Genomic DNA, 25,239 nt, shown 5'->3' with positions numbered 1-25,239 from the left:
ACATTAACTGTTTTTAGCTGTTGCAAATTCAAGTTGAAACTATGACAAAGGGTTCTAGAATAGACAATATAAAATATATTTAAATGCTTTGTTACTTTGGTAGCTTAAGGGATTTCTTTGAATTTGGAAGTTTTAATTATTTTAACAGGTGGCTTTTAATATGGATAAAAAGAACTGAGTTTACATGCATATATTTTGAAACCATAGAACAAAAAATATAATAACTTTGATTTAGGACCAAGAGAACCTGTATATACCACAGTCTTAGAGGTAAAACCTCAAGCTGAATATATAAAGTGGCATTTCAGTGTGGCTTGGGAAACTCAGTATCAACACAGTCTTCTGTTTTATACTGTTTATATTGTTGTTCTTCCTAATTTGACTGTATGTACTGAATGCTAATACTTAGATTTAAGTAAGTTGCCTAGGTCAGTGTGAGCACTCAATGACCTGTAGCTGTAAAGACAGCTACTATTTTTATGTACTAATAAGAATGCATACGCTGATAGAATTAGTCTATGTGAAATATTAATAGGTGCTTATTTGGTTTGAGGCCTCATGACAGAGCAAAATTAATGTGGAACCAGACCCTCAATTTCAAAACCTGGTTTGGTTCCTTGCCAGGTGCATAAGCTCTGTGAGCTCCAACTTCCTTATTTGTGAATTTAGTACTAGAACACCTCCCTTCTAGAACTGTTTAAAGCATGAAACATAGAAGTCCCAAACACTCTGCCGGGCGCAAAGCAAATTTTTCAAATTTGATAGCTATTGTTGTAGTTATTATCATTGTTGCATACTAAGAAATTAAGTGTACTTTATTAAATATATGATCAGTCAGATATATTTCATTTTTTTAAAGAGAGAGTGAAAGAGGGAGAGAGAGAGAGAGAGAATTTTAATATTTATTTTTTAGTTATCAGCGGACACAACATCTTTGTTTGTATGTGGTGCTGAGGATCAAACCCGGGCCGCACACATGCCAGGCGATCGTTCTACCACTTGAGCCACATCCCCAGCCCAGATAAATTTCTTATAGTTAATATCAGAAAGCACTCACATGAAAACACAAATGTTTAAGCAAATATGGAATGAGTTAAATGCAGAACATATAATTAAAACCTGTAAGAAAGATTGAATTTGGATATTATAGAGCATTACAACCTATGAAATACTCTAATCTAGTAATACCATATATCATTCATTCATCAACAAATACTTATTGCATACTTATTGTATGCCAAATATCCTTCTAGCTACTGAGTAAAGTGGTAAGTAAGACCACAGTCTGCTTTCTTTAAATTTACATTCTATTGCAGATAGTGAACTAACAATGAATTTAGGAACAAATAAAACTCTTTAGGGTCATGGTAATTTGCCTAAAACACAAACCAGGTTCATAGAATAGAGAATAATTTGTGTTTGGGAGGAAGTTGGGAAATGGTGAGATGTTAAAGTTTGACTTGTAGTACATTTGTAGAAAACACTATTTAATCCAAGAGATCTGAATTATGGGGAAAAAAACAACTATAAAAACATTTCATGGGGACTGGGGATGTGATGCCGCTCAAGCTGTAACGTGCTCGCCTGGCATGCACAGGGCGCTGGGTTCGATCCTCAGCACCACATAAAAACAAAATAAAGATGTTGTGTCCACCGAAAACTGAAAAATAAATATTAAAAAATTCTCTCTCTCTCCCTCTCTCTCTCTCTCTCTCTCTCTCTCTCTCTCTCAAAACAAACAAACAAACAAAAAATCTAAACATTTCATGGGAGCACATTCCAGTCAGAGAAAATACCTCCTGTAAATATTCTAAAATGAACTGGGAAGTGAAAGAAGCCTGTGTGCCCACCCAAAGGGAGTAAAACATAGGACAAATAACCTGAGATAAATTTGAAAAAGTTGGCAAATATTAACACAGTAGTTTTATAGGCTATCACAGGATTTTTCATTCTAAATGAAATGATAAAATCATTGGAAGGTTTCAGAAAAGTGATTGCAATGGTTTGAAATTTGATTGTGTGAGGGCATCATGAGAAAAATTATACCAAAACATGAGACATAAAAAGTATTTTATAAGTAATATAAATTATATTTTCTCTGCTGGTGAAGAACCTGAAACCCCTAAACAGGTGAAATAATATAGTAGTGTTTGTCGCAAGCTTTATCCATGGTGGAACTAATAGAATTGAAGGTATTTTATCCCATCCCATCCCATCCCATCTCATTCTGGGCCATTCTTTTTAATTTTACATTGTTTTTTTAATTATGAATTTTTGCCACCCATGTGACCTTTCCCACCATGTGTCAATTCCCTGATGATCAGTTATCATCTCTTCTAATACTGAATAACCACTACCCCAGATCTCTGAGTAGATCATTCACAGTCAACTCTTGCTCAGCTGCTCAGTTTCTCACTGGGTTGCTTTGTGTGGTTTCATCCCTCTTCTGTGCATCTTCCCTCTTTCCACTACCCAGTCAGATACCTTTTATTTTCCAGGGATGGAGAGTAGTCTCTCCCAAGTTTTAAAATTTTGATAACAATCCCTGAAATGTGCCAACCAATTTGTTTGTGTTGATTGACACTTTTAAATAATTGCTCTAGCTACAAAATTGGTGCAGTATGGGGGTAAAATTGAAAAGAAGAAAAGCTCAGGCAGCCTCTGGCAATAGCAGCCAAGGGAGTTGGCTGGAAGATCCCTTTTTTCTGAGTTTTCTGCTTTCTGATCAAGGCAATCTCTTTAAGTCAGTTTTCCAACATATTGAGAGTACCTTGTCTAGGCTTCCACCTATGTTCATTTTGTGAGCAAATTTATCTTTATTTTCAGAAGTTGCTAACAGATATACTTTGAAATCTCTCTCTGATTTATTCAGAGAAAAAGTAGTGAACTTCTGTTTCTTTATTTTCTTCCTTGTGTTTTATTGGGAAATGCCAGTGATATTTTGATAACTTATTTCCCCCCATAAAGAAAAAATTTCTGTTTACATAAAGGAACTGAGGGGAGTGTTTGATAAGAAACATCTGACTCCAAAACTCTTTTGGAGATCAGCAATGACTATATGCAAAAACTATAAAATAAAACCTTGTTAAAAATCTTAAATTTCATTTTAACTGTTATTATTTTTATTTGATTTTTTGCTATTCTAACTTTACTACTAAAGATTAGGAAAAAACTATATATATAATAAACAGTAAATATACGTGTTTCTTCAATCACTAGAGCAGGATCCCTGCACATAAATGAATATCAGAATAACCTAGAGGACTATTTGAAATAGACTTCTGGGTTCTCCCTGAAGATTTGGGATTCAGTGAATGTGGGTTAATGCCTGAGATTTTTCATTTCTACTAAGTTTCCAGGTGATTCTAAGGAACAAGTTCCAAAGTGGTTCTAAGGAACAATACTTCCAGAACATCTGGTTAAAGATACTGTTCATGACCCACATGCTAGTATATTATGGTTAGATACATGGAAAGGAAGGGTGCAAGAGACAATATTTTTATGAAGCTTATGTCTAAATTATACTGGTCAGTCAGTTTTTGTGCCATTTTCATAGTAAAGAAAGCCATCACAATCTTTTTCTCATGTTGACCTAGGAAAATAAATTTCACTCTTTCTCTTTTCTGAAACTTTCCCAACATCTAAGCCAATTTCACAAAAGAATATAGGAAGGATTAAAGATTGAAGAAAGGTGTTTTCCATGTTCTGCATTTCTAGATAGGTGGTGCATGGGTTATTTTTAACTTGTATAATTTGTAATTACATTTGTTGCATCCAAAACAATAAGAGTCTTTCTCATCTCAATGAGAATTTGAAACTGACATAACAAACTATGAGAAAAATGTAACATCCAGAACCTTTAAATTCTGAATCTGTTTTCTGATGTTCAGTGCAGATATAACAAAACACATGTCTGAAGGTTTTGTTAAAGATCCAATAAGGTAGCAGTGTGGCATAGATGGCATAGCAGATAATAGCACATGTTGAGTGATTAATAGTTGTCAAAATTATTGATCATGCTATGATTATTAAAGTCAAAATATGGTGTGTATAGAAACACACTCCATGTTCAGTGATGCAGAAAAACTGATTTATTTAGAATATTGAACTAAAAGTTTCAATTAATTAGAAACCATAAAGGCAAATGTTTTATAGTCACAACAACTTGCATTTGCCAAGTCAAGTCACTGTGGAACTAAATCCAAAGGATAGGTTGATTATGTTGAAAAATATAAAGGCATTTTATAGCTCAATTTATATCCTTATACCTAAATTCTCACCAGTATGTTATATGCAGACCCATCTTCCACCTGTTGAAACCTGAATTTTTTTTTTAACCTGAGGGCTTTTTTTGGCCACTAAATTCCACTTTCTCATCTATGTGACAAGTTTTAAGTACTAGAAACCTAAAAATTTCCCAACAGCCTTCAAACAATGATGGATTGATGTATATATAATGCTTTCCTTCCCTCAATTCCAAATGGGATAACCCTAGAATTGTTTCCCATAGATTTCCAATAGGACTAAACTTCAGTCACTGACAATATTTCCTGGGATTAATAAATATGTCCTTATATTCTTTCTTCCCTTTTCTATCAACATTCCTCATTGTGCTACCAGTGTCTATTCACTTAGTACATGCACATCAACTGTATTTGAAAGGTCCTGTCATAGTTGGCCTCTGGAAGAACCAAACTGTGTGTGTTTCTAAAATATACATTGGATGTTAAGAAAAAATATATGTCATATAGCTCAAGACCACCAACATATCTCTTTATTAATTCAACAAATTGTGTTTATTCCTTTTTGCAATGATGAAACTTATGCACAAAGGGGAACCATGGAGTCTATGAACAAGTAAGAACCTATTGGCTCTTGTTAGGTTATTTGAAGCAGGAATTAAGGACTTTGCTTTAGATTGCTTGTTAATGAGTGGAGGTAACCGCACTATTGGGTATCTTATCTTGTCTAGAAGGAAGGAAAATTAGTGAGGCTGAAGTTGTAATTGATAAAGAAGCAACTGTCACTCATATTAACGAAGACAGGAAAATGATTGCTATTTTGTGGTTTGGCCAATGCTGATGTTTTGGTCTGCATTTAGACTTGATTATAGAAAATCCTGCTCTTGTCTTGATCTACCCTAGTAACAAAGTGGTCTTGTCCAATGAACTATGGAACAGTTTATCTTCCAAAGGAGAAGATCAAGGCATAGCTGTGAATGCTAAGTCAGGTCCTGATGTCAGAGGCTGCTTTTGTCTTTTTATTATCTCTCATGTATTTTCAGTTGCCAAACAGAGCTTTCATCAAAATATGGTCCCAGAGATGGCAGTAAGATGGCTTTTATGTGTTAATTATCTTTTGACTTAAATAATGATATTTCTACTAATTTTAATATTATTCAAATATCCTGGTTTAGATCTGATTTCAACTACACATTTCTAAGTATCTTTAACTTAGCTACTATTGAAATATTTGGTTCTTGTATATGTATACAGATGTATACATAACTGGTTACAATAGATACCCTTGTACAGAATACTTTTCAAACTATTCCTATGAAAGACCTGTTATATTCCAATTGCAATCTTTCCTTCAAGTTTTCAATTACACTTAAATCTAAATGTATGGAAGTAATCAAAGTCAATACTAGATTTACTTTTATGAATCTCATCCTAACAGAGATATTATTTTTAAAAAAGTTATGATACAAAGGAATGCATTTTGGAAGTGAAAACTTTCTTTGTTTTTCAGAGAGCTAAAGAAGAGGCTCAGCAAAAGGAAATGAAAGTGAAACTCCTTACGGAAACCGTAAATAGTGTCATAGCTCAAGCTCCACCTGCAGCACAAGAGGCCTTAAAAAAGGAACTTGACACTCTTACCACCAACTATCAGTGGCTGTGCACCAGGCTCAATGGGAAATGCAAGACTTTGGAAGTCAGTTGCTTTTCTTGTTACTTATCAATTTTATATCAAGATGTGGCCATCTGTGAAGCAAACTGATTAACATGAGTTCTGTTATAAAACTACTTAGGCTTTGTTTAAGTCAGCTTTTCATCATTGTGACCGAAAGACCTGACAAGAGCCACATAGAGAAGGGAAAGTTTATTTGGAGCTCACAGTTTCAGAGGTCTCAGTTGAAAGATGACCAACTCCATAGCTCAGGTTCTGAAGTGAAGCACATCATGGTGGAAGGGCATGGCAGAGGAAAACTGCTCAGGACTTTGCAATCAGGAAGCAGGCAACTCCACTCATCGTGTACAAAATACAACCTGAAACATGCACCCCCAGTAACCCACCTCCTCCAGCCACTCCCTATATGCCTACATTTACTACCCAGTTAATTCCTATCCACAGATTAATGTAGTGATTAGGTTAAACCTCTCATAACCTGATCATTTCCCTCTAAGAATTTTTGTGTTGTCTCACACATAAGCCTTTGGGAATCACCTAATATGCAAACCATAACAGGTTTGAATTCCTCACTGAAGCACTTTCAAGTTTGATGACTTTGGGTCAGTTGTTTAACTTGCACAAAACTGTTTCCACTTTGTTAAATAGAAAAATTATACCTACTTCACAGAGTAGTTGAGAAAATTAAATGAATTCATACACTAGTGCTCAATAAACAGAAGCAAGTATTATTCTATTCTTTTTTTACTATTATGAATATTAGGTAATAGAAATTCTTAAAATAAGTTATTTTTAGATTTTTAGAAAATTTTTTTCCATGTATTTGAATGTGTATAAACTTATTTAAGTATCTTAGTGGGAAAGTATTTTTGGAGATGTGTATGTTATTTTAATTATCTATAATAATTGCTGGGCCCTGTAGAGTTCTTTACAAGACATGTTTCCTAACTAGCTCCTTGTTTGACACTTTACATTATATCTATTCATTATCACAAGCCCTGTTTTCTCTTTCCCACATGCCTTATTCTCTAGACTGTCTTTATCTGAATATAGAGATGAGTTCAACTACCTCAAATGATTACCATGTAATTATATATAAAAAATAAGCTACAGTGCTCCTTTCTCAAATACTATGCTAAAGAGCGCAAATTTTACCTATTCCAAATGCCAATAATGCCAGACACTGCATATAAATTGGACATGGCTTTAAGTCCTCTTCCACACAGAGGGTTGTCTTTGTGAATATAGTTGAAAAATAATTCAGGTGCCTCATTATTATTATTAAGGGATATTATTCTTAGTTATTGTTATATGTTAAAGTGTTTGATATTCAAAGACAGATAAAATACAGACCAGTAGACCTTAAAAATATTTAAAAATATAACTTTCACATGAAGTGCCCTAGATACATCCAATATTATAACTTTCTAATGAAATCTTTGGCTTTCTCCATCATAAATTTCAACCTCTTCTTTGTCTACCAGAGCTCTTTTTTTCAAATCCCGTTTACTCCTCAGACACAGGACAAGAGCATTCTCTATGCCAGAACCTGTTATATTTGCTGAGGACATACACACATCTCTTTTATTAGTGATATGTGAATGCTAGAGAAAATAAACAATGGGAAGGGAGGTAATGGCCACTGTAAAAATCTCAAAGTAAAAACTAATTCACTACAAAGCTACATAAGGGAGGAACCTCTTGTATCCAGGAAATTGTTTTCTGACAATAAGTAAAACACTTAAATATTATTATGTTCTTAATTCTTTACATCAGCATTATCTTTTATTTCCTTTTACTCATTTAAATGATAATCTTTTGTTCATTCAAAATTTATTTTAGGTACATTTTCAAAAGGGAACTTTTATTTTTATCTTAACAAAATTTTCAAAAAGTTTTATTAAATTTTCTATTTTATCTGAGGTGATGCTTCTATACTTTCTTATTTGTATTTTACTTAACTAGTTATTTAGCCCTTTATTTCTTGTCCACTGATTTTACACATATACTTTATCTTATCAACAACCTTATGTGTAATCATGTATACCTTAATAAGTAAAGTTCAGCAATAACAAATATAGTTCTATACACCTCTTCAACAAAATCATGGCATAAACATTAGCATCATTTAATTTTGAATTTACTTCTCCCATCTTATAATATACATATATAAATATATATACATATGTACATGTATACACACACACACATATATGCTTAGAATTTCATTTACACCTTCTTATTCTTCCCAAATTAGTTAATGTTATTGTTGTTTCTATTGTAATTTTTATTTTATATAATAATAATTTAGATTTACCAATCTTATTTTACTAGTTTCTGTGATTAATTTTGCTTTCCATCTTTTCTTTTCTTCTGAATTCAGTTTCCTTCTTTCTCTTTCCTTCAATGTGAGTAGCAAATGCTCTTTTATTTTGCATGATTGAAAATGCCTTTGTTTTGCCCTCAGCATTGAATAATAGCCTACTTGAGCATATAATTATGTCAGGACAGTTAATTTTTGCAACACTTAAAATATTATTTCTTTATCTTCTGAAATTTCCTTTATTAAGAAGTCTGCTGTCAAATTATTGTTTCTTATAATTTTTTCTGGTACCACTTAAATTTCCCTGTTTTCCAAGGTCTGCAGTTTGTCTCTATTTCATCTATGTGTACATTTGCATTCATTTGTATTTTGTCACTTGGTATGCTTATAAGAATAGATAAATTATTTCTTTTTATCAGTTCTTCATTATCTTTATGAAGATTTGTCTTTTTTCCAGTCACTCCATTCCTTCCTAAGGGAACCTTTATTTGATCTGTGAAGAATAGCCTCAACCTATATTCTAATTCTTGATTTCTCTTTACAATTTTGTGTATTCTTATTTCTGTGTGCCTGATTCTGTGTAATTTTTTTTAATCTTTCAGTTCTAAATTCTTTTTTTAACTCCCTATAGCATAATTTATTTTATTCTTCAGTAGATAAATCTACTCATCTCTGTGTATACATTTATCTATATATCTATATTTTCTCAAAGACCATATTTTTCATATTTCAATATTCAATTTGAAAATCTGCCTGTTATTTTCAAGATATCTTGATTTTTGTAATAAATTGCATTTCTTCCTTTAAACATTTTAAAAATATATAATCTGACAAGTATTGACTTAATAATAAGCACAAAATTGTTTAAATTTTCCAGTAGCCAAACCAACCATGTAGTACTCAACTTTCTGACTAGTAGTTGGCTTCTTAAATAATACTTGAGTGTGACTCTGTAACTTTGTGTTCACTCTTAGTTATTGAAATTTACTCTAATTTAAATTTCTTATGCTATATACAAGTCTGACACCAGTATAGTTTGATCTTACAGCTTTGCACATTTTTATAGAAGTGCAAGTAAGAAAAAGGGATCTGACAGTGCCCTCCTTTCACCCAGTTTCTGGATATTGATCTTTTAGTGTTGGTGTAAGGGAGAGTAAAGAGGCAGAAATACTCTGTTCATGCTGGGGTCCTGCCCTAGCGGGGTCCAGGGGTCCTGAAGGATAAGTGGCGTCAGTGCCAAGAATGGGACAGGCGTTGTTCCATTGGAGCAATCTCCAGAGAAAGAGCTCTAATGCAGCTTTCTCTGGGTCATCTTTTACTGCAATTTTTTCTCATCATTATGGATTCAGAATAAGTCATTGATTATACAACTTCCAAATTTTGTCATGATGTGACATTTCCTTAACAATCACTAGGGGTATAGAAAAATGTGACATCAATTTACATTTTTCCAGGACGTGACATTTACTTATGAATTATTATGACTACAAAATCATTAATAAAATATGTCACTAATTTATATTTTTTCAGATTTTCCCAAGATGTACTATTTTTCCCAAGATATACTATTTCCTTATTAACAGATGCCAAACTACATAACCAGAATCTAAATCTCCTACCCTATCATTAACCTTTAAATTTAAAGTACACCTGTATTTTATTTCTAATCTAAAATTTTCATCTAAAGAAGTCCCCTTAAATCTTATACTTAAAATATCCTAAAGTCTATAAACTATTCTTAAAGCATATTAGGAACTCATACAGCTAAAATTTAACAATTCTAAACCCAAGAATCTAAATAAAATAATATTTCTAACATTATTCTAAAAGTATGTCTTATAAAGCTACTTTAATTAATTCCTACATTAATTCTCATAAAACTTTCTCAAAGAGTTTTTTTGTTTCTTAGTCAAGGTGTGCTAGTTCTTATATTTTTGTAATCTCTCTCACTGAAAGGCAAGTTCTGCACATCAGTTCACTTACTGCCAATATTAACTACGCTCAACATAAGTCCCTGTATGAAGTAAAAGAGGATTTATAGAAAAGAGGAGAATGTATCTTTATATGCCTTAACTTTCCTAAGTATATAACATAACTTTCCCTTAATCAAATAAAACTACATATGGTGGGCTTTGTGCAATGAGCATAATGACTAGGCTTTCTAAGAGGCCAGAAATATGGGCTTGGGTTCTTAGTTGATATAATCAATGTGGTACCTAAAATTCTCATGACCTTTTGGAGAATGATTGCTGTCCATTATCAGTTTTGTCCTCAATGTGCTGAGATAGAAGAGCAGCCTTCTTATTTTGTCCTCCATATGCTGAGGGGTAGTAGAACAGCCTTCGAGGCATGAACTACCTGTTATGTCCTAGCCATCTAAAATTTAATTTGGTTTGGCATTAAACATACTCATGCCTCCTGTCAGGAACATGAGCATAAAAATGAAAAGTCCCAGTTACATAAAAAAGGGTCTCATGGTTTCAGTTTCCCATCAGCACAGCTTTGCCAGCACTTATCCTTACAGTGACCTTGTCAAGACAGTGGGAGGGGGAGCGCCTTCATCATGTTCAGGAATATTCTTTTCTTATCTGGTCACAATTGTTCTTTCCTTTTGTTAATGCTCACATACATCTGTGATCAGTCTCTTGTCCTCTTTCTATATATTATTCTAGGATTCTGTGGAATCTGCTAGGAATCTGGGTTGGCTTTATTCATATGGACTTTGAACCCTAAAAGGGCTCTCTTAGGCACTCATGATTCATTGTAATATTTGACAAAAATTCCAGGTCAACTCTTGCCTATAACCTATACCACCTACACTTTGAAGATTGCATGTCTTTTTCAAGACTCATAGATTTTATTATTTGTTCTAATGCAAATATGTCCACTTCTACATTTTTTTGAGAGAGAGAATTTTTTTTAATATTTATTTTTTTAGTTTTCGGCAGACACAACATCTTTGTTTGTATGTGGTACTGAGGAGCGAACCAGGGCCGCACGCATGCCAGGCAAGCGCGCTACAGCTTGAGCTACATCCCCAGCCCCTCACTTCTACATTTTTATATATAGTTTTATGTGAGTTGCGATATATCAGTATTTCTATATTTGGGGGATACACACAAGTAGTTCACTCTTTTTATTTTTATTTCACACATAGCGGTAGGATTTATTTTGATATAATTATAAATCCATGGAGTACAGTTTGCTTCAATTACACTTATCCTTCCCCATTTCCCTCCGACTGTTCTCTTTTCTCTTTTTTTCTGATATTTCTATTTATTTACATAAAAACTAGTTGTCAAACTCAAGGAAATAAATCCTACTGGACACATATATGATCAGACTTAACATGTTTATAATAAAATTGTCTAAAATTGTTCTATTATCTCTGTATCATAAGATATAGAAATTACAATTCATTACAACTTATGACTTCCTCTAATGGCAATGAATTTTCTTATGTGTCCAGTAATGTTTTTGTTTGTGAGCTCACTTATAGTATATTTTTTCTACTAGAAATATCTTTTGTTTTCTACTGTTGAAAGTTTTTTTTATTAGTTCTTTAATTTATTTCTACCAGGATCCTAGAGATTTTATCATCATATGTGATACAAGTTTGAGTTTCATTTTCTAATGGGAGGATCCTTATTTTCCTATTGAGAATCTAAAGATTTATCAGCCTCCTTGCTAATTTCTTACAGTGGGTAGGAGTTTTCTAGTTCTTGTATTCAAAATGGGTAGTATACTACTTTATTCTTTTCCATCTGTCTGGCATGCAGGAGACCATTGCCTCATTTCCTATCCCAAGTTAGTGTTAAATACCCCAGCTTCTATGGCATGTATCCTGTTTTGATAAGCCAGTATTATGTTAAGCTTGGTTTCCCACTATTTACACTTCTTTTCTCCTGACACTTGAGTTTTTCTGAAACAAGTTTTATAGATGAGCTTTGAATTTCAAAAGTTTCCTTTATATTTAACCCAGCATTTCAATATGACTGAAATAGGGTGTGAGGTTGTTACCACATCAGCTCCATGTACTATTTTGAAAGGAAATTTGCTTTTTAATTTCTACTTTCCTTAAAGGCCACTTAGAATTCTGTGATTTCAAAGTAATTTTAAGTTCCAAACTGTTAAGTTTAACAGTTATTCTAAGTGGCTTTTAGCTCCAAGTTTGGTTTGGGGACTATATTTTATTTAGTAAAGGTGACCTATAAAGCTGGTACATTCAGCCTCTCCAGCTGTGTCCTTCAGATGCACTGAGGACAGAAGAGGCCATCCATTGTGATGGTTAAATCAGCAAGATAGTTCATTACCTCAGTCTGTACCAAAGTTAATAAGACATATTACCAATTGCATCCCCTTATCTTTAAAGTTCTAAGGTACCCTTGGGTATTTAAGGAGATATTTATATTTTCCCACTGGGAACTTTGCCCAGAAGGAAGACAGCCTGCAGTCCAGCAGGAGCTGGAAATGACCCAGATTTAAGATTTCTATCACCTTTTAAAGCAAAATACTTAATTATACTATTTGTGATTAAAGTATTTATAAAATACCAAGCACATAAGGAAAGGTGGGAGGCTTATAGGACCTCTTAGAATGATATTTGTCATTAGAAGAAATAGAATATCCTCCATCATTTGTCAGAGCTAAGAACAAAGGAGAAATATGGGAAAACTGAGTTTTATTTTTTTTTCCTGAAATCAAAATTCCTTTCTAAGCTTGTATTTTGGTGGTCCCAGCCCACTGATAGAAAGTGGTGATGATTATACTACTATAAATATAGTATTTATAGGTTTACTCAAAATTTACAATCCAAAAGCTACTAGAAAATGACTGATTTAATATTTAATATTTTTCTCTCTTTCTCAGCTGTCTTTTCTCAAAAAGATATAATCATAATATAGAAACATGCCTGTATTATTACTTTGCAATCTTGATATTGTTCTCTTTTGATTTTCTGATAATTATAAAATGGCAACCTGTGATATATAGGTTACTATGATTTGCTATGTCCATCTATTTTGTTCTGTTCATTACCTCAGTGTGCTCCAAAGTTCTAAGGTACCCTTAAGTATTTAAGGAAATATGTAAGCTTATAACCCTTAATGTCCCTTTATCTTTTAATCAGAGATAGAATATCCTCCGTCATTTGTTGGTATTTTTAATATTTTTATTTTTGCATTACAATAGTTGCAGTTGTTTTCTTTATGTTTGAGGCTATGTTTTCAATTTCTTTATGAGGTATCTTCTGATGATTATAAGGTATTAATTTTTATGTAGTAAAATGTATATGTCTCCTTTATTATACTCAGTTTTACAAAATGTTTTATTTAAAATGTTCTTCCATATCCCCCAAGTCAGAAAGGTCCTTTTCTATACCTTTTAGAAATATGAATTTCTTCTCCTGATTAAGTATGTATACAAGTCAGTTTTACAATATCTATCAAAGGCCCATTTCATAGTAATTATACCTGTAAAATAGTAGTTGTATTTTGTGATAATATACCTCAAAGAAATAATAAAAAATATGAAAAAGAAATGTATATTCATGAGCTATTCACTCTACATTTATAAAAGTAAGCAAAATTAAAATAGTCAAACTATCCAATAAATATCTATTGTTATAGAAACAAAGATATAACCATTGAAATGAAGTCTTAGATTTTCATTAAAAACATGGCTTCCTGTTAAAATGAAACAATAAGATATAATAGTGAAACGAGAACTAGAGTTAATTCGGTATTTTAATTTTAAATATCAAATGATCAATAGACCATAAAGTTTAGAAGAGATCAAAACAATGATAATGATTGATGTTTGAGAAATTGGGGCTTTCATATTCATTTTTACATATTTTTAAACTTTTTAATTCCCAGGCTTTAATGTTGGTGAATATAATATTTTAAAATGGAAATCTCTTGATCTTGAATTTATTCATGTGATAAAATGTTTCCTTAATGACTTATAATTAAAGAGACTTTAGATGTTCAGAGTAACTACTTGTACTTTAAATTATTGCTGCAAAGGGAAGGTAAAATATATAAAGTAAATGTTATACTTTGAGAAATTTCAATGATGGAATGACAACTTCATGTTCACTTTCCTACCAAATTATTTTATCTCTGATATGTGTTTCTTTCTTAGGAAGTTTGGGCATGTTGGCATGAGTTATTGTCATACTTGGAGAAGGCAAACAAGTGGCTAAATGAAGTAGAATCAAAACTTAAAACTACTGAAAATGTTCCTGGTGGAGCTGAGGAGCTCTCTGAGGTGCTGGAAGTAAGTTGTAAATTAATACATGATGATAATTTATATGCAGTATTGAAAGAGGATGATAATTTGTATGCAGTATTGTAAGAGGTCAGGTGTCAAACAAGTAGAAGAATATAGTTTCTATGTATCACTCAGTGATACTGTTGATAAAGCCTTTTTCTCTATGATCCTTCCAGGTCTCAAGGTTTACAAAAAAGGGTCTAAATTATTTTTACAAAGTATTCTTTCTTTGTGTTAGAACACTCAATTCTATATGGACATTTTATCTGCTTAAATCTACTACAGACCTCTAAAGACAGTGAATGTACAATTATGCTTATTTGGAGTAGACCTAAACAGTATGACAGTATGAGACATAAATTCCACTTTGAAATCTACATGAATTGAATTGCAGCAATACTTTAAAATATTCAAATTTAATTTCTAGGAATTTTTAAAGCTTAGAGAATATGTTTTCTGATAGTAAATGGACATGCATTGTTACTATGAATACCTTTAAAATGTTCAAAAATTTTAGTAAATCTTCAAGTTTTACTTTGGAAATTTGTATTAAGTGAATTTCAAAAGGTTTGCAAGGATAAAATTTGAGTTGTGTTAACTTCTAATATTTAACCATTCATGCTCTATGCATTTTACAATGCTTTTGGCTTATCATTTACGTGTAATGAATATGTATTTTAGCATTTGTAATACCTATAGAATTATATGAATAGTGTAGCCCCTGTGTAAGTCTACAAATTAGGCCTAAATTATCTGAGATGTGAACAAAGTGTGAAATACTTTTTTAGATAGACTAGAATTAGAATCTTAAATATCAGGGCAGATAATTTTATCCAATTTCCTTTTTTTCCCAAGAGAATTATAAGATCTGAATAAGTATCAAGAACCATGAGGACAGTCACAAGTACACTATAATTTTAGCCCTGTCCTATTCTAAGATATTCATGGGGCAAACATTTCTTGTGAAGTAACAATGTGATTTATCTTCCAGAAAAGATGAAACCAACTTAAGTGATGTACTAAAACTCTAGGGCATGTTAAGGAATGAATAATGAGAAAGGTAGAAAACCTGAGGCAATACCAGAGAATATTTAGAAAAGGAAGTAGGGGAAAGGCTTATTATTACTATTTACAATTCTGTTTGCTAAAGTAGACTGACAGTGTTGCTGCTAATCAGGAAGACATTTTTGAGTAGCACAGGCTAGACTATCAATTGTCAAGAATACAAAAACTGTATGAACTTTTGGTTAGGCATGGTGGCCCATGCTTGTAATCCCAGTGGCTTGGGAGGCTGAGGCAGGAGGATCGTGAGTTCAAAGCCAGCCTCAGCAAAAGAGGTGCTAATCAACTCAATGAGACCCTATCTCTAAATAAAATACAAAATAGGACTAGGGATATGGCTCAGTGATTAAGTGTCCCTGGGTTCAATTCCTGGACTCCCCCCCCCACCAAAAATAAACTGTATGACTTCTAAATTTCCTTACTCCTTAAGAATTCTATAATTGATTCCTTAATTTTGCTTTATTTTTTTGTAGTTCCCTTTTTAAATTAACAGCCTATGGATTTCATTAGGAGGTAGAATAAGAAATGTGTCTATGAAAATAAATATCTGTAAAGTTAATGTGTGTTAGAAGTAATAAAATGTTTAAATTACAAAGAAAATTACTGATAAAAACATTTTTTATACTAAAAATATGTCTTTTTAAGTGTTTTGGAAGTCATAGTTATATTTTTAACAAAATCATTCAGAAAGTCTCTATTATTTACATTTCCTTAAATTTATCAGGAAAATATGTTGAGATTCCTCAGAATTTGAGAAAAATATAGAAATTACAAATATGTATTAGAACATTTCAATTTTTTAGCATAAGCAAAAATAGCATTGAATAAATTGATGAAAACATGTCCATCCTTTATAAATATTTTTGACACCTAGTAAGACAATATTGAATCTATTGTTTTCTAATACACCTAAAGTTGGCACTTCGATTGTTTTTTCCCTGTAAATCTAGCCAGACAACTTTTTTGGTTTTAAATAGTATGTCAGTTTATTATTGGTAGGCAGCTATAAATAACAGAAAATAAGGCAATGGCTAAAGCTCAAACATTTTTTTTCTTCACAAAAAGATTTACTAGAGGGAAGTTATACAAAGATGATAACGGTTCAACCATATGATGAGACACCCAGGTGCTCTTTCTTTTATGATCCCTTACTCAGCATGAGGAACCATATCATTTTTACCTGCTCCTCAGCAGGTGGCTACTCTACAGGCTGTGTGTGTATGTATAAAAACATGTGAAAAGCAAAAGGATTTTTTTCTTCCTCTTTCTTCTCTCCTCCAATCCTGTCTTTTCTTTCCTTAAATATTACAGATTAAATCCAGCAGCAATCACTCTACCACTTGACCACAACCTCAAACATTTATTTTTTATTTTTTTATTTCGAGAAATCTTGAACTTAAGTCTTCCAGCATCAACTTCCTAAACAGTCATTTGCCATGGCTCCTGGCAGGGATTTCTTGAGATAATGTTCCTTTTTTCTCTCCCTTCCTTCCTTCCTTCCTCTCTTTCTCTCTTCCTTCCTTCCTTCCTTCCTTTTTAATTTGAGGAGAGGAATTCTATTCTTGAGCTTCTACCTACATATATTTTTAGAATGATGTCACTTGCATATCACTATGTATAACAGAAGTTAAGAAAGTGAATATTTTATCTTTCCAGGATTTAGAGTAAAGGATGTCTTAAAGAAGGTAAATCATTTTTAAGTGTTCAGTTCATAATGCTATCATAACCCCATAAAAAATCATTGATCAACACAGTATTTTTTGAAGCAACAGTGTTCCTTCTTATTTGATTATCCCAATTAAATTTCAGTTTAAAATGCTTTTGGCGTAATTATATATAAATCAGAAATGTTGAGCATTTTTTGTTAATTAAACGTATTTGGAAAGAGAATAGAAATATTAATTATTGCAAATGTATTTCAGTCTCTTGAGAATTTGATGCAACATTCAGAGGATAACCCGAATCAGATTCGCATATTGGCACAGACCCTAACAGATGGTGGTGTCATGGATGAACTAATCAATGAGGAACTTGAGACTTTTAATTCTCGTTGGAGGGAACTACATGAAGAGGTATGAAGATAAGTGAAAAATGTCTTTAATCTTATTTTCATAAATGTATAGCAGATATAGAAGTCTCAGATAAAATGGGAATAGTTTCAGTACTAGCTCAACTCCCAGGTGTTTGAGCAGCACCAGAATCTGACTGAGTTCTTTACACACGTATATTATAATTTATCTTCATTTATGTAGGATTTTTTAAACAGGAAACTGAGATATACCAAGAACAGTACCATGCTAAAGTCTACAAAGTAATGAATAATCCAGTATTGATACCAGTCTTGGAAATCAGGATCCGGTCCTATTCACCCTGTGCTGAAGATTAAACACCTAAGAAACAACTAGGCAAGAGTAGAAGCAAGTTTCATTAAAGATAGAGACAGAGATAGACTTCTTTGGAGAGAAGGAGCCCCAGAGCTGGAATCCACAGGAGTGGGTGTGTCTTGCCTTTTTATAGATCTTAGATTTTCTCTCCACTCCACCACCTCTTTTCGTCCTGCCTATGTGAAGGTAGGAAAATAGCAATCCAGAGCATGTTCATTTGCAGCTCCTTACATTGGAAAGTATGAACCTCCCAGATCTTTGGAGGTGTGTTAGCATTACCGGTGGGAAATAAAATTCTGAGGTTAGCTCTTAGCAAACTATTTCCTTTCTTTGATAATCAGCTACATGTCCTTTGCCCCTGTCTCAGTATTCAAGTCAGATCTTATCTGAATCAGATTTGATTTCCTTACCCAAGAATACCAATATGGATTGTTAGTCTTTATATGCTCCTCTCTCTCTTTTACACAAAACCCCATACACATTTGTTATACTCACATATAATCTCTTAATAATACATATGATTCCATTAGGACCCTGGATATTGTTTATTCCTCCCAAATAACACAACAACTTTTTTATATATAAGATAAATTTTCATATTTCTGAATTCACATACATATGCATAACTTTTCAAATCAAACTTAACATATTTCTCCTAATCAAATACTGTTTTCATACTCTTTCATAAATAAAAAATGGATTTTTAAAAAATAACCTGTTTCATCATGATGTTTAGTTTCATATCCATTTACTGAGAGCATGTACTATATGTGAGATACTGTTCAACATTTTGGCTAATATATAAGAAAAAACTATCCAGCATAATTTATAGATTGATTGTTTAAGCCAAAATTCATTGATTTCCTATTGTGTGCAGGACATAATCAATACTATCCATTTAGGGTGTGAAGGGGAAAATAGAGACTAAGTGGGGAGGTCACTAGGGAGACCTTCAGGAACCCTTTTGATATTTAAATGGAGTTTAGAATATGTAAAATGGAGTTTAAACATGTAGAATGGAGTTTAAAACATGTAAAACAAGTTTTACATGTTTTAAACTAGAAGAAAAGTCCTGAATAGGACCTCTTCTCTCTCATATCCTGAAGAGAATTAGCTGACAGTAAGGTAGATCTGTATAGGTATGGTAGGAGCAGCCTCCAGGTTTTAATCCTGCCACTGTATTCCAGTAAGTAGTTTATCCATTTGAACATAAGGGATTGGACATTGGAAAGGATAAATTTGAAGCAATTCATTGTTTCTTCCTTGTTATTCTGTTACTGAATGTGTGTCAAAGTAAATATTCCTAGGTGGTAACTAAATTGATGGTAATTTAAATTTGGATTTTGCTCTAGAGTGAAAATATTCTTTTATTTGTATTTGTATATTATTTTCAGCTAAGAAGTTATAGTTCAAGTTAAAAAAATCAGAAATCCTATCATGAAACTGGCTTTGGCTAAGGTCCAACTTTAGGAATACCCCATTCCCTAATCAGATCTTGGCATAAGCCTTATTCATAAAATAATTTTATAACCATTTATAAACATAAACTACTTATGGCCTTGTATTTCAAAGATCTTTGATATGAAACCAACATAAGTCCATGCTAAGCATCTATAATCTGAAATCCAAAATGTTCCAAATTCACATTTTTTTATTAGAGCTTTATGGTTATACATAGTAATTGGCTTCATACATAGTAATTGGCTTATTTTTTTCTGATCCTTTTTGAAAAATTTGAACCTGACTTTATATGATGAGATACAGGCACACTATAAATGTATAAAATTACTTTCAAGTTATGTGTGTAGAGTGTATATGAAATTAATAATTTTGTGTATGGAGCAATCCCCACAATATCTCATGAGGTGCAAATATTCTAAAATCCAAAGAAATCTAAAATTTAAAATATTTCTTCTCTCGAGCATTTTGGGTAAGGCATACTCAACTTGTGATAATTCAACTAAGGACACTTTGATAGAATAGCTGCTCTACCATAATACTGTACTGCATTGCTAAAGCATGAAATTTTGAATAAGAAAAACTTAGATAGGAATAATCCCTGGAATTAGGGTGCAGAAAGGGCACCAAAACTACATCATCAATTGAAAAGGAAAGATTTCCTAAAGAAGTATTAGCTGTTTACTGGGAATTAATTATTGTGTGTGCATCTCTGTGTGTGTGTGTGTGTGTGTGTGTGTGTGTAACAGCTTTTTTCATAATTCTTAAGAACAATGAAAGAGAACTCTAAAGAATGTCCTGGTGTGGGTGCATAAGCATGTACATGCACGCACCCCCACACACACACAATGCCATGGGAATAAGGGATAGTATCAAAGGAAGGAACTGAGTGGGAAATGGAGGAGCTCTACCCAAGACTATATTCAAACCTCTTTGTTAAGCCTATTTCTGGGATCCATAAGATGGCAATAGAGTTTGCTGCCAAGAGCTAATTTGTAGTTAGGGTGCTCAAGTTACTATGAAGGGACTATTGGGATTGGGTGCTGACAAAATTCACAGAAAAGTAGCTTGTAATGGATGCTATTGTTTTTTATTTTTATTTTTTTGTTTTTTAATCAGACACAATACCTTTATTTATTTATTTATTTTTATGTGATGCTGAACATTGAACCCAGTGCCTCACACATGCTAGGCAAGCACTCTACCACTAAGCTATAACCTCAGTCTTCCTACTGACTGTTTTTTTTTTTTTTTTGAGAAGCTGGTTATTTTACACATTAAACTCCTTAGGAAACTACCTGTAGTGGTTGCTTCTGAACTTGGGAGACCAGATGGGACTCCAGGAAGCTCCCTATGGATTTGCTACCCATGTTGAATTCACCACTGGAGCACCCATACAATATGCCAGATTCTACCTTTTCCACAGGCTAACCAGAGTCACAGGTATGAAATGTAAAAGCACACTGGAACATAAGAAAGTTAACCTCCTCCATTGTCACTCCAATGTTTTCTACTGAGAAAGCTTAACAACATGCCAGCTGGCTAAGGGAGAAATATTTCAGTATCAAAAACAGGACAATATTGGCCTGGGGCTATGGCTCAGCAGTAGAACACTTGCCTAGAATATGTGAAGCACTGGGTATACTTCTCAGCACTGCATATAAATAAATAAAATAAAAGTCTATCAACAACTAAAAAATATATTTTTAAAACAGGACAATATTGAAAGATAATTCATTTATAACTGACACATCCCCCTATAATTTATTTGCTGTGTGTCCTTGGGTAGTATTTCAAGGTTTCTACATCCTCATCTGTAATAATATATCCTGTTACTTAGGATTCTTGTGAGAAAAAATATAAAATACTACATTCAAAGTGCTTAGTATTATTCTAGGAACATAGTTAATAGTCAATAAATGATTAGAACTTTTATTTTGACTAGGTCATATTCTAGAGTACCTATTCTCTAGAAATGTGGGCATATACATAACTATATAGTTAAATTGAACATATTTCCATTAACTAAATGTTTCCAGAACAGGATCAAGCATAACTTATTTCTTAAGGAGGCAGGAAGTTATTGTGATAATGTTGAAGGCATAAGCACAGACTCAGAAAGTTGGTATTTTTCTTTTTTTAAACTATTAAGCTTTTGCTGGGATTCATGGTACCTACCTATAATACTAGTTGCTCAGGACCCTGAGACTGGAGGATCAGAAGTTCAAGGCCAGTCTCAGCAACTTAGTGAGACTCTGTCTCAAAATAAAAAATAAAAATAAAAAGAGCTGGAGATATAGCTTAGTGTTAAATTGCCACTGGGTTCGATATCTGGTATCCCCCCCAAAAAATAAAAAAAATGAAGTTTTTTTTGAGTGATAAAAAAGAAAAGGAAAGAAAAAGAAAATGCATCAGATAGGGAAATAAGAATTTATCATTCTCTAAATCTTGAAATTGGAAGGAGTTCTCTAGCTATACTTCAATGATCACTTAAGCAGAATGCAATAACAGCAATAAATAAAACCTGAATGAATAGAATTGAAACTGTCTTGGCTATGCTTATATAGATATTTGATCAATACTAATCTGAGAGTTACTTGGCAATAAAAATAACTTTTGAGATTAGAGTGGATTAGGATGGGCTGTAAATCACATGACTGGAATTCTTAGAGGGCCAGGTAAAGACAGAGGCACACAAAGGGAAGAGGGCATGTGAAGACAGTGGCAGAAACTGGAGTGATGCAGCTACAAGCCAAGGACTGCCAAGGACTGTTGGGAGCCAACAGTGCCAAGGAAGAAGTAGGGAAGGATCCTTTCCTAGGTTTAGAGGGAATGTAAGTCCATTCAGTTTTGACACCTTGATCTTGGATTTCTAGATTTCAGGACTGACAGAATGGTTTCTGCTATGTTAAGCCAAACCCTTGTGGTACTTTGTTAAGAAAGTTCTTGAAAACTAACAAGTTTTCTTGAAGTTTCTTTTTATGGGTGATGAGAATGTTCTAGGGTGAATGGTTGCATAACTCAGTGGATATTCTAAAAATTACTAAATTATATACTTTAAGTCGGCGAATTTTATGGTATATGAATTATAGCTCAATAAAGCTATTATTAAGAAATATTTAAAGTTATTTAAAATGCCAACCTTGAGTGACCCCAACATGGAGAGCTTCTATTTTCAGTCTATCATTGAAGGTGAGAGGAAGTTGAGAGGTAAATATTAGATGTTAGTCAAATAGGACTGGCTGCTAGGTCTGTTGCTGATTTGCTATAGGGACTTGCACCCTTTTAGACAGAACTACATCTGCAAAGACCTTATTCTAAAGTCACATTCTGAAGTTCCAGGTGGACATGAAATTTATGATGGATGCTATTCAGTCTAGTACAATACCTATTAGCACTCAGTCCTCATTTTCTCTCAACCCCCCTCGACTCCTATGGCAACCAATAATCTATTTTCTGCCTATGGATTTGCCTGTTCTGAACATTACATGTAAATGGAACAATATGTAATCTTTTGAGACTAGCTTCTTTCGCTTAGCACAAGGTTTTCATGATTCATCATGTTGTAGCATAAATCAGTACTTTATTCTCCTTTTTAGGAAATAAAATATTTAGTTGTATGGATAAAAAATAACTTTTGGTGCTTTAGGTCTGTGATTAAAACCATATCATGTTAAAGATCATATCCTTCTCAAATTTTATAGGGCTAGAATCTTGCAAGATATGATATTGAGTCAGAGTTAAGATGATGGGTACAAAGAGTGCTTTCTTCTGTATAAGGTGTAAAGCACTTTAATCAATTATAGACAACTTATGTAATAGAGAAACACATAATAATTCATCACCTAAATCAATCCTTTGGATATTCCCACTATCTAGAGACAATGACTGGTGTTTTGATGAAATAGAGTTGGAACTTTGGGATACATATTCTGAAAGACTAGAAAAACAGAATGATTACACTAAACAGAGTTTTTAAATAAAAAAAAAATTCCCCCAAATCCACATTATGCATTAATACATTATAGTCAAGAATTCTGGGGGTTGGGGTTGTGGCTCAGTGGTATAGCATTTGCCTAGCATGTGTGAGGCACTGGGTTCAATTCTTAGCACTGCATATAAATAAATAAATAAAGGTATATTAACAACTAATAAAAATATTTTTAAAATTCTGAATTTGTTTTAAGCCATTATTTATGTGATTTTTTTATCTGAAGAAAAACAGTTTTCCCATTAATAAAGTAAGTGCTTTTTCATTTGAAGATGAGCCTTAACCCATTTTCTTCTCAATTAAATGCCTATGTCAGAGGTTTGTGGTTTGTTTTTTTATTGCCTACCCATGTTTCTTATAGCTACAATTATGCAGAGTTAAGGTAATATTCAGTTGCCTGTTAAATCAATCAAACAGCCAGAATTTTTATTGCCTATGAATATTTAAAAGGGACAGGCTAGATTCCATTCCTAATTTCAGAGTGTGAGTCTGCATTCAGATAAGTAATAAATTATTTCTGTCACTCTAAAAGGCATCTTTCACTCTTCATAATCATCTGGCACTATATTTTCTTCTCAGAGCAATGATTTGAAGGATGGTTAGCAAACCAGGAAGCAGCTCCAAAAGTCATACCAATTCATATAATTTTTATGACTAGTATAATAACTTTATTCTCCACCATAATAGTAACCAAGTCACAGAAGATCTTTTAGTAATATAACAAAATCTATAATAATAGTAATAATACTCTAATGGTTACAAAGACCCAGGTACTGTTCAGATACATGTGTTCTCATTTTCTTGTTTAGTTTTCACAGTATCCCTATGATATGGAATATTTTTTCTACAAGTAGTTTTAGTTTTTATAAATTTTTTATTATACATGACAATAAACTATACTATGGCATAATTGTAAAACCATGGAATATAATTTGTTCTTATTCAGTCCCCAGTACTTGCCTTTTTCCTCACTTCTTTCTATTCTGTTCCCTTCCCTCTACTCTATTGATCTTCCTGCTTGTTACTCATAGGTTTTTTTTTTAAATTAGTGTCTTCTGGTTGTACATGATGGTGAGATTTCCTGTGATATTTTCATATATGTACATATGAAATTTAGGTCAGATTTATTCCAATGACTTTTCCTATCCCAACCCCCCTCCCTTCCTTTTATCCTCCTTTATCTACACTGATCTTCTATTCTTTTTTTAAAACCCCTCCCCTTATTTTGGATTAGCTTCTGCATATCAGAGAAAACATTCAAACTTTGATTTTTTGGAATGACTTATATCACTTAACATGGTATGGAATCTTTTACACCCCCTAGTCTAGGGATTAACAGTAATAAGGTTAGGAAAAGGCTTACAAGCATTTAGATCCAGTTCTCTTGGTAGTTGGAGTCTAGACATATAACCATTTCAGGATACTACTTCAAATCTCTGGGATCCTTTGTATTTTAAAAAAAAAAGCTGCCTATTGAGAAACAAATACAGTAGATATTTGGTATCTGCCGATTTTGTGTCTGCTGATTCAACAACCTGCTAAACAAAAATATTCCAGGTAAAACTATATTCCAAGTAAATGTATACAGATCATTTTTTCTTCTTGATATTATTCCCCAATGATACACTATACCACCTATTTTCATAAAATTTATATTATATTAGATATTATTAGTAACTTTGAGATGATTTGAAATATAAGAATGATGTATGTTATATGCAAATACTGTTCCATTTTATACAAGGCACTTGAGCATCTGCAGATTTAGGGTGATCCTGTAACCAATTTTCTGCAGCAGCTGAGGAATAACGATATTGCAGCCAAACAATTTTCTTATT

The 25,239-nt window shown here is 32.8% G+C and overlaps 1 protein-coding gene across 3 annotated transcripts in view; it reads left to right on the top strand.

Moving 5' to 3' along the window:
- The window catches only part of Dmd (dystrophin), a 2,011,337-nt gene that overhangs the window by 709,313 nt on the left and 1,276,785 nt on the right, over positions 1 to 25,239 (top strand). For all 3 annotated transcript variants that reach the window (XM_077107047.1, XM_077107046.1, XM_077107045.1), the window contains 3 exons: positions 5,752 to 5,934; positions 14,378 to 14,512; positions 17,491 to 17,640. In XM_077107047.1, the coding sequence (XP_076963162.1) occupies positions 5,752 to 5,934; positions 14,378 to 14,512; positions 17,491 to 17,640 (468 nt within the window). The remainder of the gene's footprint in view (positions 1 to 5,751; positions 5,935 to 14,377; positions 14,513 to 17,490; positions 17,641 to 25,239) is intronic.

This window comes from Callospermophilus lateralis, chromosome X, assembly GCF_048772815.1.
Source record: "Callospermophilus lateralis isolate mCalLat2 chromosome X, mCalLat2.hap1, whole genome shotgun sequence".
Taxonomy (NCBI): Eukaryota; Metazoa; Chordata; class Mammalia; order Rodentia; family Sciuridae; genus Callospermophilus; species Callospermophilus lateralis.
This window is presented reverse-complemented; position numbering and strand designations above follow the sequence as displayed.